The sequence below is a fragment of the Arachis duranensis genome, chromosome 8, assembly GCF_000817695.3.
Source record: "Arachis duranensis cultivar V14167 chromosome 8, aradu.V14167.gnm2.J7QH, whole genome shotgun sequence".
NCBI lineage: Eukaryota > Viridiplantae > Streptophyta > Magnoliopsida > Fabales > Fabaceae > Arachis > Arachis duranensis.
Window position 1 is genome coordinate 13256393 of NC_029779.3, and position 19138 is coordinate 13275530.

Sequence of the window (19138 nt, forward strand, 5' to 3'; positions counted from 1 at the left end):
ATATATAGTTATGTACAGATCGAATATAATTATAATACACATGCTCAGCTGATTGCTTATAATGCATGCAATACAAGATCTGATCTCTATTTCCTTTTTTTTTTTGGAAGGAAATTAAAGAAAGAAAAGTAGAAGAAATTTGAAAACCTAAGAATAAAAAACCAAAAATGAAAAATCTACCGAAAATAATTCATAAAAGAAAGAAAAAAAAAAGAATAATAATAATGTTCATGAGGTAGCTACGGTGACCGTTGTTTCTCTCATAGAACTAGAACGAAGCACCACCACCTTGTTAGCGTCTTTTTCCTCCATTGTATTTATTCTCTTGCTCTTAGAAGGAAGCAACTTGGACCAAAATCCACTCTTCTTCTTGCTTCGACGATGATAATCATGATCAACCGCCATTGACCTACTCTTGAGAAGTCCATTATTATTGTTATGCTTGGCACCACTCAACAGAAAGATCGAAAGTGTAGAGCTTCGTTTTCCTTCAGAAGTAAGAGGAAAATGACGCGATACGGGAGAAGCACAGGAAGAAGCTGAAGAAGAAGAATAATACGAGGACAAAGAAGAAACAGAAGAAGAACAAGAAGAACCGCCGCCAATAACAGAAGCGCTAGAAGAAGAAGAAAGTTGAAGAAGCCTATCGTTCAAACAGAGAGAGCACACGCCGGGGGATTGGTGGTGTTTCGGATGCTTCTTGCAACCACCGCCACCTGGTTTGAATCTTCCAAAATCATCTCGTTCGTTATTATTGTTCTTCTTCTGCTTGTTACTGGTAAGTACTCTTTTGAGGTTGAAGCTCGCCATTTTTGCAACAAAAGCTTCATCGCTCTTCCTACATTTTTATACATGAATGAATGTGGTGGTGCTGGTGGTGGTGACGATGGTGTGTTTCACTTTCCATGATAGTTCATGGGAGCTTCCTCCAAAATGGTTCTTTTTGACAGGACTAAAAAAATGGACTTGGAATTAATTGGACGGTTTGGATCAGGACACGTGTTTTAAGTTGACGGTTTTGATGCGCTGATTGTTGAGTATGTGGAAAACGCAAAAGGCTTGGGCGGCGTGGACAAAATCAAAGCAACCGTGCTGGTAAACGACTGAAACGTAGTCGTTTTGTATTTTGGTGGTGAGTGTAAATTTGTAATGTTGTTGACTACTGGGGATGAAAAGGAAAGACAATAGATTTTGGCTTCTCAGGTAATTTCTTTATTTATTTATTTTATTAATCTTTCTCTTTTTTTTTAAATATAAAAAAAGAGATATTATATTTGACAGACGGTGTGAATATTTTTATTATTGTCAATAATTTATAAGATTATTCTGAGTTTATTGATCTTTTAATGTTAAAAATTTGAAATATCATGTCCTAAAAATGACGTATTGATCTTTAGTTAATTCTAAAAGATACAAATATAATAATAAATATCATGGTAAAAATTGTAATGAAGATTCTTTCTCCCAAGTAGAATTTTCGTTGTCTTAAAAAAAATTTAAAAATAATATTTAGCAGAATTATCTTTCTTAAATAGTTTTTTGTTTATTTTTTTTAGTTGTTGTTTATTTTTTTAAAATCACCAACAAAAATATAAAGAATAAGTTTGGTTGGGGCCCACTGAGACAGTGGTACTGGCTGGGAAGAGTGGTTCACTGGTTACTTTCAGTACAACCAATGGTACGTTGCCATGTCTTATACATTGTGTGATATGTGACAACTGTACTTTCCTAATTCCATGAAAAGTAATTGTATATTCTTTGTTTTTTTTTTTAAAATTATTAATTGATTATATTTAATTTAATACGCAATTTTAAGAATTTTAATTTGTTCTTTTACATAATTTTTTTAACACATCAAATATACTTAAAAAATGTGTTATTATTTTTCATTTTTGTTATTATGTTGAAATTTAGACGAGTTTAATAATTATTGGTGTCTCAAAATCAAAACATTCTGAAATTTATTAAACCTTCGTCAATAATGTATTTAACACCTTAATTATGAAAAGATAAGCTTTTATTGTTTATTTCTTTGTGGTAAATTGGATAAGCTTAAAAATTAAGGCGTAACTTTATTTATTAAATATATCAACCGTATTTTATTGCCAATATGATATATGATTATTCTTATTCTTTATATATTGCTTTCCACCAAAAAGCTCTTAAACAATAACAGCACTCGAATCCACCAAGCTAACCTCTAAGCAATTCTTAATTTCTTATTGTTGACCGGTCACGCTTCAAGGACTCCGTACACGAAAAATGTTAAAGATAAGTATTTTTAATTAAAAATGAGTTAAATATAAAAAATATTAATTACCTAAAATTTTTTGTGGTATATCTTTTGGTAAAATGAATTTGTTAGAGAAGTAAGATAATAATAACAGTATGACTATATTTAAACTAATAAAATACATCATAATCACGATTTCTTATGAAATACTTTATCTATAGTCTTGTTTTTCAGCTTAAAAAAATCTCATTTTAAATGTGTTTTTTCTGCCCTTATGGTTACTTTTAATTTGTTTATCCATTAATTTAAAAAGCACTCAGAACTTTATCAAAACTTTTGACAAATTTAAAGATAAAGAATAACATTAAATCACTTTCAGAATACTTATGACATAACGGGATGACAAAAAATTTTTATGGTCTGGTAAAATTTGCTTCTTGACCCTTTACGAGTCATTATCTCTCCATGCGTCTCAATTTTCTGGCTTTGTGGAAATTCAAATCCATATAAATGCAATATGTAAATTCATGCGTTGCCATGCTGAGTTGAGTTGATTCGCTTTTACCCAGAAGTACAGTAATACCAAAGAAACCATAGGAAAATAACAGCAAAAATTTATTAATGGTTTTGATAGTCTAAGTCGTGTAGTATCATTGTCACATAACAGATATTTTGGGCCAGTCAATACAGCAAATGTAATAATCACAAAAGCATGACCATTCAAACGAAGGGCTATTTCTACCAACTCTTCTCCAAAGAAATAGTCTGCAGTGTTACAAAGAAACCACCTTACACTACTCCATTTGGTTTACTTAGTCAATGCAGAAGCCTCTGAGGTCTTGACATCTCTAGGACATTGAGATACATATGGTTTGAGCTGCATAAAGAAAGAATGATGCTAATGAGCACTGACAGTTATGGACTAAAATTCATCAGTGAGAGATTATGGTTTTGATCATTCATAAAAGGAAATAATCAATGAAGTGATGAAACCATAGTCAGACATTTTAAGCTGGAAAAAATGTCTATGGAAGTAAAAAATGTACTACTATGATAAAAGAGATCACACAACACAATTTAACGGTATTACCACATCACAAGAATACTTATTGCCATTGTGGATCCTAATGTTGCCTATAATATTACTATTAGGCTCAACCAGCCATTGTTTGACCAACTGTTCCATGTTAGTCCCAAAACTATTAACTATTAAAGCCACTCACACAAAGCTACTATGTATCGGGATGCACCTAAGCTAAGGGCGAAGGAAGCTGAAGAAACATAAATAATGATATACTAGAGAAGCTTAAAGATAGAAGAATTAAAGAGCTTAACAAAGAAACAATGTCAAATTATCTACTAGTACTTGTTTGACTGTTTGAGAGTTATGCTTTTGAGGGGGAATGGAGAAAAGGAAGAGACTTCAAGAGCACTTATCCTTGTTTTCCGAGATTTATTAGAGTGATAACGCTAACAGGCACTTTAGAGCTTTTACTAGCCCCTTTATAAACCATACTTATATTTAAGTAGCATTTGGTTCTTGTCATAAAAACAGAGGTGATAAAAAAATATTGGGGACAAATACATGTCTTGACAAAAGCTTAATGTTGTCTCTGTGTCGAGACAAATTTTAAGATAACTTGTATACTTTAAAATAGAGACACGAGACATGTCTTGACTCGTGGGAAGTTTTTAAGCAAATTTCTGTACTACCCGAACGAATGGAAGGCAAATATGCATCTCTAGTGTTCCTTCCTTTACAGCTACCTCAGTCTCCATCCTTTTTGTCCTAAGATAAGAAACAAATGCTACTTTGGAGTTCCCCAACAATGAGGGTTTTAAACTCCCTAATCAATGAAATGAAATTCTCTAACCCCCTCCTTCCTTTACCCTTCCTTCCCCAGATATCTTCATTTTCTTTTCCCTCGTAGCCACCAGGAGAACCATCTCTTGGCACAAAATTTTCCATGGGAACTTATCTCAGCATTGCAAATTTGTAATCATGTTGAAAACAAAAGGATTAACAAAACACCAGTGAAAATGCAAACTGGGTGTACAATTCAAACCTTAAAATCTGTCAAATCAGGGACTATATAGTTTGGCAATTTTTCTTGCACCACCACATACCCACCTGCAACAAAGTGCAAATTTACATTCAACTTGACAGGCAAAAAGGAAAAAAAATGAACTATTGACAATAACTGTAGAAAGTAGCAAATATATTTATGAAAAAAGAAAACCAAAAAAGTTGATGGATACTAATAAGCATATGACTGATCTCTCCAACTAAAAGTTCAGTAATGAATCTAGAGTCATGACAGAGCCAAACTTTCTAAATGCAGTATAGGTATCACGAAAGCTTGTGATAAAGTTAGAGAACGAGAGAGAAAGCAAGCTAAGAGTGACAAGAAGGGTAAAAACGATAAAATGAATCAATGCACAGTCACTGTATTATCAGGTTATGCTAATATACATGTATGAGTTACACTTAGCTAAGTCTAAATATTCATCTAGTATAACTAACTAAACAGCTTCTAACTACTACTAATTCTAACTGACTGAGCTGGCAGCTGAGTAAACTACAATCCCTCAAACTATCACGTGAAGAATTGAGCATTATTTCATGGCAAGCAGCCATCAGCAAATCAAAGTCATAGAAACATAAAATTATGATAAAAAATGAAAAAAGGTTCCCAAGTTATACATCGATATCAAAGAAAGGAAAAAATTTCACACAAAATAAAAATTTAATTCATTCATTTCACAAGAATTAAGAAGCTTTCAAATTGTATAAACAAACAATAACAGCAAAGGGAAGGTATAGCGATTCTTATGAGACTGTAGAGAGTGAAAAGGATTAAGAAACAAAATAACACGAATCTGGGTCATCTAATTCATAAATTTTTTAAAAGAACAAACAATGACAATTGAAATGAAGGAAGAATAAATCAAAGTGGCTTCGGAGAGCAGGAACCCATATTGTCGATTCTGACATCCGTGGACGTGGACAAAAGATAACATTTATAAAGGCTAAGACGAAATTAAGAAAATTTTAAAGTAAACTGTACCTTTACGGGTATGGAAACCAGTAGGCTTGCAGTTCTTGCCCTTGTAGTAACCTCGTGGAGCACGTTTTGATGATAGAATGTCCAATGAAGAAGTCCTCTTCCTTCGAAAAGCTCTTCCTATGCCTAGAATCAGCCCTAGAGGCATCTTTTCTTCTCCTTTTCAATAATGAAGATAACACATGAAAAAGATAATTGCATACACAAGGAATAGCAGAACAAAACAGAGAAAAATACATACCTGAGATTGGGAACAATTCAAACTCTTGTTTTGTCCCTGTTGGGGAGCTGCACAATTCACATTGAGAGTTTATTTTCCCCTAGTTAAGAATTTGTATTTTTCTAAAATAACATATAAAATCATGAATAAACACACAAAAACACAAACATGCTCTCAGGTAAAAATTCAAAACCATCAACCAAGGTCATTATCACAGTAATAACATCTTTTTCACAGCAGCAGCAGCAACCATACCAAATCAATAAGCTCATAACATAACATTAACAAGAATTAACATACCAAATCAAGAATTTCATAACTCATAAGCCACAACATAGCAGCAGCAACAACCAATCAAATAACAGAACTATAGAAGCAACAGAAGCGAAGTTACAGGAGCATTAGAAGGAACGGACGATGGAAGCAAAAGTTCGCAGTGAAGAGACCAAAATTAACAGAAGCAAAGGAACAAAAGCAACTAAAAAGCAGAAAAATGGGGAAAAGAAAAAGAAAAGGTAAAAGAAAAAAACAGACAGGAACAAAAAAGAGAAGAATACGAACCAGTGAAGGGAAGGCGTAGGATAGGAAAATACACGACGGCCGGCACGAGGAAGGGAAGAACAGCGGCGGCGGCAGACTGAGACGAGAAATGCTGGAGTGAGGGAGAAGAAGTGACACTGTGGCGGGTTCTAATTACTTTTGTTTACAAATTAATCCAAGCACACGTGACGTACATGAAATTCGCAGTGCTGCTTTTTTTAATCTAAAGTTGTAGCACGAGATTCAATAAAATTTGCGAACCAAAATAAAAAAAATAATGGAGAATAATGGAGAATATACTTATCATAATTCTGGAAGAAGAGAAAGGAAAACACGCAGAAAAACATAATAATTAGTCCTAATAATGTAAGAAGAGAAGGAAAATTACATAAGAAATCTAATCAACACTTGTTGAAGCAGCCAAAAATTGCACAAAAATGAAGTTGTCCTGTGATTAATGAAAGGCTTGATTTGATGAATATGAATATATGATTGTCCCATCCCCTTGAACCAGCTGCCTCACTAACTGCTTTTAAAATATGCAGATGCAACACAGTCCCACGCTCCTCTTCCACTCTCCACTCCCAATTCCTCATCACCATTATTTTTTATAAATTTATATTTATTTCTACAATAATAAATAGAATAACACCGAAACAATTCCATTATTCCAATCACTCTCTCTCAATCATCACCTCGATGCTTCACCAGCCTTTGCTCTGCGGCTCAAGAGCTGCCACCACCGCTCACTCCACACTCTTCGCTTCCTCACTTTCTGGCGGCATCAACGCCTCCCGCACTTCATTCGCCGGAAACTCCTTCTCCGGTCACTTCGGGTACTATTGCACATCTTAATTATTCTTATGCTTTTGTTCCTGGATTTACATTTTTCTATCTACTTATTTATTGCTCGTGGATCTGATTAGATTGAAATTGAACACGCAAGCTTCGGGAAGCAAATCAAATAGCACTGGTGGAGTTTTCAACGAGGTAATGCGATCAAGTATTCCGCTGCTAATGTGTGTGTGTATTCTCAATTTCTCATCATATATAGATAGCTGTTTGTGGAATTTTGACTGGAACTTTGGCATTGGTTAGGGAAGGAACAGTGGCAAGCTTAGGACAAGTAATGCTCACGGTGCTCGTTCAACAGAGGGTGTAACTGAGGTGTGTGCGCCTTTTTGCGTTACAGGCTTTTTATAAAAGATTAAAGAGTTTCTGGTTCTTACAAAAACGAACAGAATGATTGTAATAACAATTGGATAAACATGGAATGCAAACTGATATATTAGTAGGTCATGCAACTCAATATCACTATCACTATCAAATGCTGGTTTGCTAGCATTCATTGATTTGTCTTCAATTGTGAAGTCTTGGAGCTAACCTGGATATATTTTCCCCATTTAATCTGAATCCTCATCGAATGAAACTTGAAAAAAAAAAAAAATCTATGATACCTAGAGCCATACATACAGACTACCACTTTTGGTATATGATTGGTGATCATCACCAACAGGGCTCTTTTAACATCAGATATGAGGGGAGAAAATATTAATTAAAAGAGAAAACAAAATGAAAACTTAGATGGTTAGCAATTAAGATGCTAGGTTGTGCAACTGCAAGGAATTTTATTTATTGTCTCTTCATGAACTAGTGAGCTTTTTTTATTTTCAAACAAATTATTGGATATGCAATTTATTGTCATATCTGGAGAATGAAACGGTAATGGCTTTTGAGATGAAGTTGTTTGCTATCTATTGCAACTGCAGTGCAAATAACCTGGAGTTTAGTAATATAGTTGTTTGTTGTTAAACTCAAGTCCCTTGCTGTAAAGGAGAAATCCAATGATGGGAGACATGCTGCAAAGTTGCCCTACCATGGTGCAGACGAAAAAATATCAAAAAGAAAAATCACCATCATCAACAAGATCAACAAGATTTTACGTTTTCTTACTTACTCCTCCACTCCCTAGTCCCAACCCAACCCCTACCTACCAACATAAAAAAAGAGAAATAAACTATGCCACTGTTATGGTGTAATATAGATTTACTGTGATTAATGTCATCAAAATGCTTCACTTTGCAATTTCAGGAAGAAGCCTTACAAGTGATTGAGAGCAGACCATCATGGAAAACCTTTCCAGGCCAGGCATTTCCATTGGGTGTATCAGAAGTTGACAATGGGATCAATTTTGCTATTTTTTCACAGCATGCAACTGCTGTCACACTTTGTTTAGTCCCTCCTGAGAGGTAAATTAGATTCTTTTTGCATCATTAGTTCACTCTTCCCAGTGCATGAATCAAATTTAAAAATAAAAAATGTACTTTGTTCAAATTCTCAGGAGTCTTTCTTTTCTCAAACTGCAATTTGTTTCAATGATTAGCGACTTTCTAAATCTGCTCAAAAAATAAAACGTGAAGAAAGAACCTTATTAATAAGGATTCAAGACTTGCACTGATTTTCACATCAATTTTGAAAGCTGCAAGCTCTTGAGCTGTGAATTCTAGACTGAGATATATCTTGAGAACGGTTTCACATTGTTTCTTGGGTTAGGTTTTTTTGGCATGGCCTTATGATGAGGAGCAACATAAGTGAATGTTAAAACCTAGGATATTATTCTTGTCAGAGTTTTAGGCTTCTGGATCAAGTGTATTCACAAGGTGTGATAGCTCATTGACCATTTCTGTACAATTCATTTTTTCTTGCTCTCAGTCAAATGTAGTTTTAGTTCCTTGTCTTTTGTGTCAAATTTTGACGAAGATCCCTGTCATTCAAGATCTGTAAATTTTTTACGAGTAGAGGCTGTCTTTCTCATCCTTCATACCATCTATTCAATTTACCAATCTATGCAAAAGGTTAATATAGTCATGAAACATATAGTTGTCTTACATACTTTTTTATTATTTTAATTTTTAGTGGAAGCATGGATGCACTGGATGGTGGCATGATAGAATTGGCTTTGGATCCTCATTTAAACAAAACAGGGGACGTTTGGCACATTTGCATTGAGGTATATCTTCTAGCAACTGCCTGAGAAGCTAAACTCAGCTTTGCCTTGTTTTTGGTTAAAATCGCAACCTTAAAAATATAGCAATAATGCAATAATCAAAATAGTATTCCTAATATTGTACTAATATGCAATATTTTCCCTGTTACAGTGTTTTAGTCAGAATAAACAGATAAGTCTGAAATTTATTATAACTGCACTGTTTCCTCACAAAGTGTTGACTGTGATGTAGGGAATTAAATGGCTTTTATGTTTGGATGCTGACATCGGCTGGTTTGTGTGTGATATATGTTGGTGTTGAATGGTGATGCATATTGGACTATTGTTGCTGCTAGCTGCGTGATATACATTTTTACTTCTTCCTTTTTACCAAAGTTCAATTTTGATTTTAATATATATTTTTTTCTTTTCAATGCTCAGGATCTGCCTCGGAGCAATGTTCTGTATGGATATCGCATAGATGGGCCTCAAGACTGGGGTAAGGGGCATCGATTTGACAGCAACATTGTGCTTGTTGATCCTTATGCAAAACTAATAGAAGGTCGGCGATATTTTGGGGACATTAGCATGAAGTTGTTTAAGTTTCTCGGCACATATGATTTTGACAGCTTACCTTTTGACTGGGGAGAAAATTGCAAGCTTCCAAATATTCCTGAGGTTTGGTCTTTTGGGTCTTTTGACTGCATAAATGTCTATTGTTGCTCCTAAACGATACTTATCACATTATTGTCCTTGTATTAAGGCTTCATATAAGCTGGTTTAAAGCTGTTGTCTAGTAGTTTAAATTTTACTGCTCATTTTGTCTTCCTGGTTGAATGATGTATAATGTTTGCTTTGATTCTCAATATGCTTCACTGATGCACTTGCAGAAAGATCTTGTTATATATGAGATGAATGTCCGTGCATTTACAAGTGATGAATCTAGTGGGCTGGAAAATAACATTCGTGGTAGCTATCTTGGCGTGATTGAGAAGGTAATATTTGTGTTATTCTTTATATTCTTAAGGTGAATTTGACGCAATGCTATGTTCATATGTTTTAAAATCTTCCATTTCTGTAAGTAAAGCCTGCCCTCAAGTTTGACCAAATGAAACCTAGTGTCAAAAAAATATAAGAAGTGTTAAGAGTTACATACTTGGAGGATCTGGGTTGAATATATTTGTAACAAGAAGCTTGGCACACATAGCATTTGCTATAGTGTAGTGTTAAAAATGGACACATATTAAACGTGTTTTTTCATATTACTAGACTCGCCCTTAATTTTAGTGCTCATTGCTTGGTTTCCAGTATACACTAACAACGTATTTATGTTGTACATAGTATGATTAAATCTGTGGGAAGTTCTCCTTTGGGTCCTCTAGAAAATGTCACCGACAATGGTGTGGATTTGAATATAGGCAACATATTAATTTTCCAATGAAATGTGGAAGTTATCTAGCACTTTAAAGTAATAGAAGGCAGACCCCTTTTAAGATTTTCAGTTGAAAGTTCCTAAAGAGTTATAATGACATCATAATAAATTCTTGTTATTTAGCCAATATTTTGTACAACCATGGTTCAACAAATATTTAAACACCATATATGAAAATGTCTGCGTATTGAAAAATGTGAATAACTTAGATCCTAGAGTTCTGTTCAGCCTTTTATTAAACGAGTGAAAAGGCAGTTGTTTTTAACACTTAAATTGCGATACAAAGAATTGTGATGAAACTAGACCTATATTATTTTCTCTGTCCAAATTTAAAATTGCTTGAAATTTAAAACAAGCTCAAATTTGAAACTAGACCTATATTGTTACCTGGTGTCTCCAAGTTTAGGAAATAATGCTGCTTATGCTTTATTATATCCTTTGTAAAAATATTTATTTCCTTGTCATTTTAACTTGATCTTTTTCTCATCTCTAAGATCCCACACCTTCTAGAGCTTGGTATCAATGCAGTGGAGTTGCTACCTGTCTTTGAGTTTGACGAAATGGAGTTCCAAAGACGACCAAACCCCAGAGATCACATGGTAATATAAAGTATCATGATCTATTATTTGCGGCATAGTTTTGTGTGGAAGCCCTTCATTATTTACAGTGTATTTTTGAGTCCCAGTAGACAAATAACACTCTTCTGTCTGGTAGTCTACCCATGAATTCTGAAGAAATATGTAATAGCATAAACACACATGTAGGTAGAATAACTATGTTTTCATTCTCATTCAGCTGGTGCAGAAATCTGAAAAGCAAATAGGGTTTGTGATATGTTAAGTGACAGTGTATATGAATTTGACATATTATGTGGCTTATACAGTTGTACTGACAGTTCATTGTTATTTTTTTGCTTTTCAAGATCAATACATGGGGTTATTCAACAATAAATTTCTTTTCCCCTATGAGTCGCTATGCTAGTGCTGGTGGAGGACCAGTTAATGCTTCCCGGGAATTCAAGTTAATGGTTAAAGCTTTACATTCTGCTGGCATAGAGGTAACTTTGAATTCCACTGACTTGAGTTTGGAGTGTAACCTACTTTATATTGTTTTGCTTTTCTACCTTATTTTATAACATCTCATATCTTATATCTCACTTGCAATAAATCTTATTCACACTTAGGTTATTTTGGATGTTGTCTATAATCATACTAATGAGGCAGATGATCCTAATCCTTACACTACTTCATTTCGTGGTATAGATAATAAGGTAATTCTATTTTTTTGGCAAAGTGTGTTATTTGTGCATTGGTATACCTGCAATACCATACATTATGGTCGGGCGTTCTTATAAATTTGGCTTTCCTTTTTTTTTAATCATCTTTTATTTTTTAGGATAAAGGAAAAGGAATTAAGGAAGTTTACTTTATAAGACTCCAAATAGCATAGCGTAATAATTGTACACAGGTTGAAAACAAGGTGTATACAAGAAAAGAAATGATCTAGAAATGTAGCATTATGTATATTAATGAAAAATGTAGTGGTGACAATAAGATCCGTGTAAGTAATAATATCAGATAATATGTTTAATACCATCCATGCGACAGAGTTAGGAGGTAAGGTATCCGGTTGATTCAAATTCTTGACATAAGCAGTACATGGATTTAGTGGCCTTTGAAATGTAGTAGTTGTGCACGATCTTAGAACTACAATTTACATTGCTACAAATTACAAAGGCATTTCCTGCTTAGTTTCCTTCTCAAGTTGTCCTTTTGTCTTTGGTATTATCTATTCACTAATCAGCCAATGTTTGTTTAGTTATATAGATTGTTGATTTGCTTTTACTCTTCTAAAATTTCTTCTTTTCTACAGGTTTACTACATGTTGGACAATGATGGTCAACTACTGAACTACTCTGGCTGTGGTAAGTTTATCTTCGTCTTACTATCAAAATTTTATATCAACAATTCAATGTATTACCTGTTCCACATTTTTCTCGAGTGTTGAGGATATTTGTTATGCAATACTTTTTCTCCTTTCACTATTTTGAGAATAAACAGCTCCCTTTGATTTAATTGCTAGCAGCTAAATTTTAGTATGCATCATTTGGTTTATGTAGGTGATCTCATCTAGTAATACTAGACCTATATCAATATAAGTACTCTCACTTGGAGTGAATATTTTTCTTCAGGAAATACATTGAATTGTAACCATCCTGTGGTCATGGAGCTCATCCTTGACAGCCTAAGACACTGGTATGGACTACTTGCATAAAATATGATATTTATACACTGGCCAGTTGTGTGTATCTTGATCAATTTAGTTCATTTCATCTAAGAACAACTCCCTATTCATTTATCTCAAACAGGCTTGATACTTTAGAGTATACAATTTTTGTGGTTTCTTAATCCATTACATGTTCAGTTGCTCATGATGTTCTATAAAACATTAACATTATACTTGTTTGCCCTTATGCTTTTGCCATGATTCTTTTCTAGCCAAGCATTAATCCATAACATCAGTTTGCCTCTATGGGAATCTTGTAATGTTTACCTATCTTTAGTGCTTTAAAATTTTGTGAGCATTTTTGGTGCTTTTACTCGGATCATGAACTAATAATTGCATCCAATTCCCGAAAATTCCCAATTGTTTTGAATTTTATCTTTTTCGAATGGAATATTTACACAATGAGAGTATTTGAAATACAGGAAAGAAATACTATTCCACAATTTTTCCAAAGGAGTTGCCAATGGATCCATGTTCCCCAATCATTGATGGTCCTAAAATTGCTAAACCTACATTATAGGCAATAGTACCTATATTAACAACTCATCTTTTGTGATGCCATTAGCAGTACTAATAATTCAAAACTAGTCATAATTTTTCTTTTTAATTTTCTATTTGTGGAAGCATTATTTTCTGTTCTGTAAATTCTATTTATTCTGTTTGCTTATGTAACTAATTAGCATCATCAATTCTCTTTTTCGGTTTCACTTTATTGTAGGGTCACTGAATATCATGTGGATGGATTTCGATTTGATCTTGCAAGTGTCCTTTGTCGAGGAACTGATGGTTCCCCCCTTAACGCTCCCCCTCTGATTAGGGTAAATTTATATCCTAGAATATAGATATGATGGGCATTTTCTTGAATGCTGGTATGAAGTTCATAAATTTGGTTCAACCATTTCACTATTTCACATATTATCTGAAAAGGATGCCTGACAAGCTATGGACATTTTGTTAGACATAAAAGCAACACAAAATTCTGGACATACTAGATTTGCCAATGTTGTAGTTTTCTGTCAGGGTACATGATTCTTAGCGTTGAACCAATGTAATTAGCAAACTACAGGGCTGATGAAACTAAACTCACATGTTGTATCTAATTGAATGAATCTAAACCGTAACATTCAATTTAGATCGGTCTGGTTCAAGGGATTTTAGGCATATAAAGAGTTCCTGTAGCTTATGTAAGTATAAACAGATAACCTCTTTGGTTAATGGTTATTCAAATGATAAATTAAGACTTCAGATTTTGTCACAACACATTAATAACATTCAAAGCAATAGCAGGAAAGACTGTTAATTCAATGCCAGACGAATTTGCAGCTTTACCCGCTTAGAATCTGCTACTGGGATTTGGGTACAGGCATGAAGAGCACTATATAAAAAAGTCGGGTAAGGATTTGAGCACGATTTCACCTCTTTATCATGCTAAACTTGTAAACAGGTAGAAAAGAAGACCTCCAGATTATTTCAAAACCCGGTCTAATTGAATGAATTGTTTAGAAACCAATGGGAGCTGAGCTACCAACCGAAACTGAGAGACATAGTTGGATGTAGTTGAGTTTCAGAAGTTCTTGGTTAGTTTTGTTGGTTTGGTACTTTGGTTTTAAACACTTCTACAGTTTCTAAATTTGAAGACATCATTGAGTGCTAGTTATTCTCTATCTCGGCTAGGAAACTGGCCCAAATTTTATTTTATAATTAATTGATCCTATCAGTTTTATTCTTTTGCAGGCAATTGCTAAAGATGCAGTCTTATCGAGATGTAAAATTATTGCAGAGCCTTGGGACTGTGGAGGTCTTTATCTTGTTGGAAGTTTCCCAAATTGGGATCGGTAATTTATTTTCTTAGAACTTTTACTGTTTAAGTATGTATGATCATTCTAAGAATACTCTTTAATACAATCCACAAATCATGAAAGTTGATGAACTACATGCTTGGGTGATTTTAGACTTCCATTTATAATGCTTATGCTACAAAAAAAGGATGTGATGGAGGATTTTCGCATGAGAATAAGGAGGACATAATGTGAAAGTAACTGGAAGATTCATGCCTAAGAAGCATCATTGAATGTTGATTTCGCTAGGGATGGAACTTGGGGTGTGAAATGTGAATGTAAAAGTGGAAAGAGGAAGTGTGGAGGTAGACAACAAGTACTAAGTGAGAATTAGAGAGGGAGGCCACAGGTCTCCCATTGTCCTGTAGTATGTTTTTCATAATTACTTGTTTTGAAGAATCTCAAAGGTCGACCTCTTCTGTTGTAAGGAGGTTGGCTCTACTGTTTCATAAATAAATATCAATTTCACTCGTTTTTATAGTTGGAAGCAAACAATACACAACATTCCACATATGAAGCCTTCATGACTTTTTTTGTTTTAATCTTGACATTGTGTTTAGGTTTCTAGTTTAGTTATTGATATTGAATTCAGTGGCTTGCTATAATGATATTTGAGAATTATTATTCTGATTCTGCAATTGAATTCACCAACGGTTGCATGACATGTTAGTTGTTTTAAGTTCTACCCTTCAGCATGAAATGATCACTTCAGCATCATGTAATCTGTTCCAATGGCCAAAATCTTCATCTGAACTGCATAAATATGGTTTTGTTTAGAACACAAAAGAGTATTTCAAGGACAATATCCACATACATTCTTGGAACGGGGTTCTGCTCTAGAGAGATTCATTTATTGTTAAAATAGAAAACCTGTTTCCTCTATTGACTATTTTTCTTTGACATAGATGGGCTGAATGGAATGGGAAATACCGTGATGATTTGCGGAAATTTTTCAAGGTAATTTTTAAGAGGGAAAGAAAAAAGAAACCTAATTTAGACCCTCAAATTACCTGACCTTTAATGGTATGATTTGCAATAGGTAGTTTAGGCAAACAGAACTACCCATTCTATAATGTTATATGAGAAACAAGAAACTACGTAAATAATCAGATGGGACTACTGCTTGTCTTTGCTATATTCTATGATTTGACTTATGAACTGTTTAATTTATTGCTAATTTATTTTCTTCCTTTGAAAATGTTCTAGGGTGATGCTGGTATGAAGGGGAGTTTTGCAACTCGGGTTGCTGGATCTTCTGATCTTTATAAAGTAAGCATCACTACTATATTCCCTGTCAAAGACCAACTCTTCTAAAGCTTATGCTATTGAGAGTGTTTTGAGAATGGTATTATATCTCTGACTTATGAAGTTGAACTTATGTGGCAGAATATTAGATTAAACTAATGGGAATTACTTTTGACTCACAGTAGTTTACATTAACACATGTACCCTGAGTCCCTAAGTTGGCCATTTTTCACATGCTCATCACAAGGGTCATCAAACTTAAGGATTTTTCTTGCACTCATCAAACTGATTGCTCCATTGAACAGTCAAACTTATTAAACAGTCAAACTACCATATCCAGCACTTCAGTTTCTAAAATTGCTATATGAATAATTCTATAATAATGTTCCCATCTGCATTTGTTTGTCTTACAGGTGAACAACCGTAGACCATATCATAGTATTAACTTTGTTATTGCACACGATGGGTTTACCTTGTATGATCTTGTGTCATACAATTGCAAGGTACCAACCCTCCTAATTCTAGTCAAATATCCACTGTTTATCAAAATTTTGGCACCTTACTTGGTTGTTGGTTTCATAGCACAATGAAGCCAATGGCGAAGGTGGAATGGATGGAAGCAATGACAATTTTAGTTGGAACTGTGGTTTTGAAGGTAGCTTCTTGCACTACACTGTTTACCTTTGCTTCTTTCTTTTACAATGGCCTTTTTTCTTTTAGATTAATTATTCCAGCATATAGAATGATATAATTGTATAACATGAAACCCAAGACTAATAATAGTACTACAATCTGGATGTCTGAAGAACACTTACGAGTCACAAGTAGTGCATGCCATAATGACTGAAGTTCACCCCGTGTGATCCATGGTTCCTAGATTTTTGTTTTTCTGGGCCTTTGGCTCTCCTTGTAACTCCCCACCTAAAAAAATCAATGAAGTTTATCCAACTATGACACAACAGGCTTCATATTTTATCATCACTAGTTTGTAAAATGCAGTGTTATTTTAATTGTTTTCTGAAGCATGGATGTCCTTGATATGCAACCATGTTGCAGTCATTGGTAGCAATTGTTGGAACTTGTATTTTGTTCGTCATCACACACACATTTTGAGTACCAAACTGATTATCTCATTGATTTGTTTTGGGATTGCTTCTCTTCCCTATTTCTTTCTCATTTTGTGTAGACATTTTTGAGAAAGGAATTGAATTCTGATAAGTGAGCAATATTTGGTTTGCTGTATAAGTCTGCCTATTTAATTATTATCATTTTACTGGAAAAAACTATTTGTTTGACAGGGGAAACTGATGATGCTAGCATAAAAGCTTTACGTTCACGACAAATGAAAAACTTCCATTTGGCATTGATGATATCTCAGGTTCACATACCAACTAGTTAGTCATATTTCAGTTGTTTATTAGCAGAAAATAGTGCTTGAAATTCTGTAATCATTTTGTTTGTATATAACTCTTCTGAAGTCAGCATGTCTTTAAAGGAAGAAAGTGAATATTCTCTCACATAAGTCTTAAAGACAAACCTACTTTAGAGGAGCTCTTTCCCAAATTTCCACATCTTTCCCAGTTGCATGTCTTGATATACATATAAACTATAGAGATATAAAATGCAATAACCTGCCTTCAATTTTGTTAATTAGGACATTGTGCCAAATGTAAAAATGTTTAAAGAAGTTAATCACCAAATGTAAACCATGGGTTTCTCAGACAGTATATGTAATTCAGGATTTCAGGTCATAGCACTATATTACCTTTTCAACTTATTTTGTTTTATAAAGTAAAATTCGAGATGATGTGGTATGATTTTATTGATTTGCATTATGCTACCACTCAAGGCAAAGTAGGAATTTTAGAATTTTGTAATGACTGCAGGGCACACCTATGATGCTAATGGGAGACGAGTATGGCCACACTCGCTATGGAAATAACAATAGTTATGGGCATGATTCTTCTATTAATAATTTCTTGTGGGATCAGGCAAGTCTATAACCTGCCGATTTCACTTTTGACAGTTTCTTACTGACTATTTACTGACAGCATAATATTTTTTTCAATAGTTGGATGCGCGGAAGAATGACCACTTTAGGTTTTTCTCCAAAGTTATAGAGTACCGGCATGCACATAAAGTATTCAGTCATGAAAATTTTCTCAGCAAGGTGATCTGTTTGCTTCACGTTATGTAAACTAATGCTGCAAATCTTATGGTAGCACACACCCTCATTTGTGCTTATGGAACTCTTTTTTCTTGGCAGACTGACATCACGTGGCATGAACACAATTGGGACAACTATGAAAGCAAATTTCTTGCATTCACGTAAGAATATATGTACATCTTTGATAAGGAATTGGGATTGGTAAATCCTGGAAGAATTTTTTGTAGTGCTTTTACACAATGAATCTAAACAGTGTTGCTGGAAACTACATCTTGGTCTTGGAATGTACTTCGAATCTAATACTAAAAAAGACAATGACTGAATGACCTGACATTAATTGCTTTGCATTTTCTCTGTGCATTGCGTGTGTATACAGTCTTCATGACAACAGTGGAGGAGACATCTATTTGGCATTTAATGCTCATGACTTCTTTGTTGAGGTTATGCTTCCAACACCTCCAACTAAGAGGAGCTGGTTTCGTGTGGTAAGTTTCAATTCTCCTCCTTTTAGTACGCATCCAAATAAGATTTTAGCATGAAATTTGTGTTCAGCACTAACATCAACTTTTTTTAGAGGATGCCATTGCCAGCAAATTGTTTCCTTATAAATTTTATACTCATGTTAAGTTGAATTCTTGACGCGAATGCAGGTGGATACTAATCTTGTCTCTCCCGATGACTTTAACCTTGATGGTCTCCCCTGCAAAGGAAATACCTACAACATTGCACCATACTCCTCCATTCTTCTTGAGGCCAAGTTTTCATTGGAGAATCCCCCTCTCACAATTGTACAATAAAATGTGATTAACATAGACGTATCTCAGATACTGAAATGGTTCATAAGCTTGATCTGAGATTTATATTTTGTATTATATAAAGGCCGGATGTATAGGCACCCGAGAAAAAGAAAAAGTAAAATAGAAGAAAAGAAAAGACGAAGAATAGTAATAAGACTGCAAATCTTGAACTAATATGATTTACAGGATTTAGCATTATATAGAGTCAGGTTATAATAGAAAGTCAGGTTAAGATGTTAAGATGTTCAGATGATCGAGTTCAATAAATGTTGTTATCAATCTATATCTATTTTCTTGCGTATATTTATATTGCGATTTGCGAGATTGAC

The 19138-nt window shown here is 34.1% G+C and overlaps 3 protein-coding genes across 4 annotated transcripts; 1 reads left to right on the forward strand and 2 right to left on the reverse strand.

The window, feature by feature from the left end:
• Positions 1–5: 5 nt before the first annotated feature.
• On the reverse strand, positions 6–1112 carry LOC107460897 (uncharacterized). Its single transcript, XM_016079323.3, has one exon. The coding sequence runs from the start codon at positions 808–810 to the stop codon at positions 229–231; it is 582 nt and encodes a 193-aa protein (XP_015934809.1). The 5' UTR covers positions 811–1112; the 3' UTR covers positions 6–228.
• Positions 1113–2829: 1717 nt separating this feature from the next.
• LOC107460902 (uncharacterized) lies at positions 2830–6202 on the reverse strand. 2 transcript variants are annotated; one of them, XM_016079326.3, is made up of 5 exons: positions 6080–6202; positions 5540–5586; positions 5302–5457; positions 4300–4364; positions 2830–3110 (listed from the first exon to the last, which is right to left on the reverse strand). In XM_016079326.3, exons 3-5 carry the CDS (start codon positions 5444–5446, stop codon positions 3042–3044), a joined length of 279 nt encoding a protein of 92 aa, XP_015934812.1. In that variant the 5' UTR covers positions 5447–5457; positions 5540–5586; positions 6080–6202; the 3' UTR covers positions 2830–3041. The 2 variants fall into 2 exon arrangements, with proteins under 2 accessions (XP_015934812.1, XP_020984494.1); XM_021128835.2 differs by having other exon boundaries at positions 5302–5451; positions 6080–6160.
• Positions 6203–6397: 195 nt separating this feature from the next.
• Positions 6398–19110, forward strand: LOC107460903 (isoamylase 3, chloroplastic). The gene is made up of 24 exons (XM_016079327.3): positions 6398–6894; positions 6985–7048; positions 7157–7225; positions 8150–8307; positions 8975–9068; positions 9486–9722; positions 9935–10039; positions 10971–11075; positions 11399–11533; positions 11660–11746; positions 12349–12400; positions 12668–12731; positions 13481–13580; positions 14497–14597; positions 15506–15557; positions 15807–15869; positions 16259–16348; positions 16428–16500; positions 17144–17223; positions 17732–17836; positions 17917–18015; positions 18112–18173; positions 18389–18497; positions 18663–19110. The coding sequence occupies exons 1-24, from the start codon at positions 6758–6760 to the stop codon at positions 18807–18809; spliced, it is 2388 nt and encodes a 795-aa protein (XP_015934813.1). The 5' UTR covers positions 6398–6757; the 3' UTR covers positions 18810–19110.
• Positions 19111–19138: the final 28 nt, after the last annotated feature.

Bases quoted from the DNA above. Each gene is read 5' to 3' on its own strand.
- LOC107460903 (XM_016079327.3), top strand. From the start codon at position 6,758: ATGCTTCACCAGCCTTTGCTCTGCGGCTCAAGAGCTGCCACCACCGCT. The intron at 14,598-15,505 runs GTAATTTATTTT...TCTTTGACATAG, and splicing joins AGTTTCCCAAATTGGGATCG to ATGGGCTGAATGGAATGGGA. The intron at 17,837-17,916 runs GCAAGTCTATAA...TTTTTTCAATAG, and splicing joins ATAATTTCTTGTGGGATCAG to TTGGATGCGCGGAAGAATGA.
- LOC107460902 (XM_016079326.3), bottom strand. From the start codon at position 5,446: ATGCCTCTAGGGCTGATTCTAGGCATAGGAAGAGCTTTTCGAAGGAAG. The intron at 4,365-5,301 runs GTACAGTTTACT...ACTTTGTTGCAG, and splicing joins TGGTTTCCATACCCGTAAAG to GTGGGTATGTGGTGGTGCAA. The intron at 3,111-4,299 runs GTTTGAATTGTA...TTCTTTATGCAG, and splicing joins CTGATTTGACAGATTTTAAG to CTCAAACCATATGTATCTCA.
- LOC107460897 (XM_016079323.3), bottom strand. From the start codon at position 810: ATGGCGAGCTTCAACCTCAAAAGAGTACTTACCAGTAACAAGCAGAAG.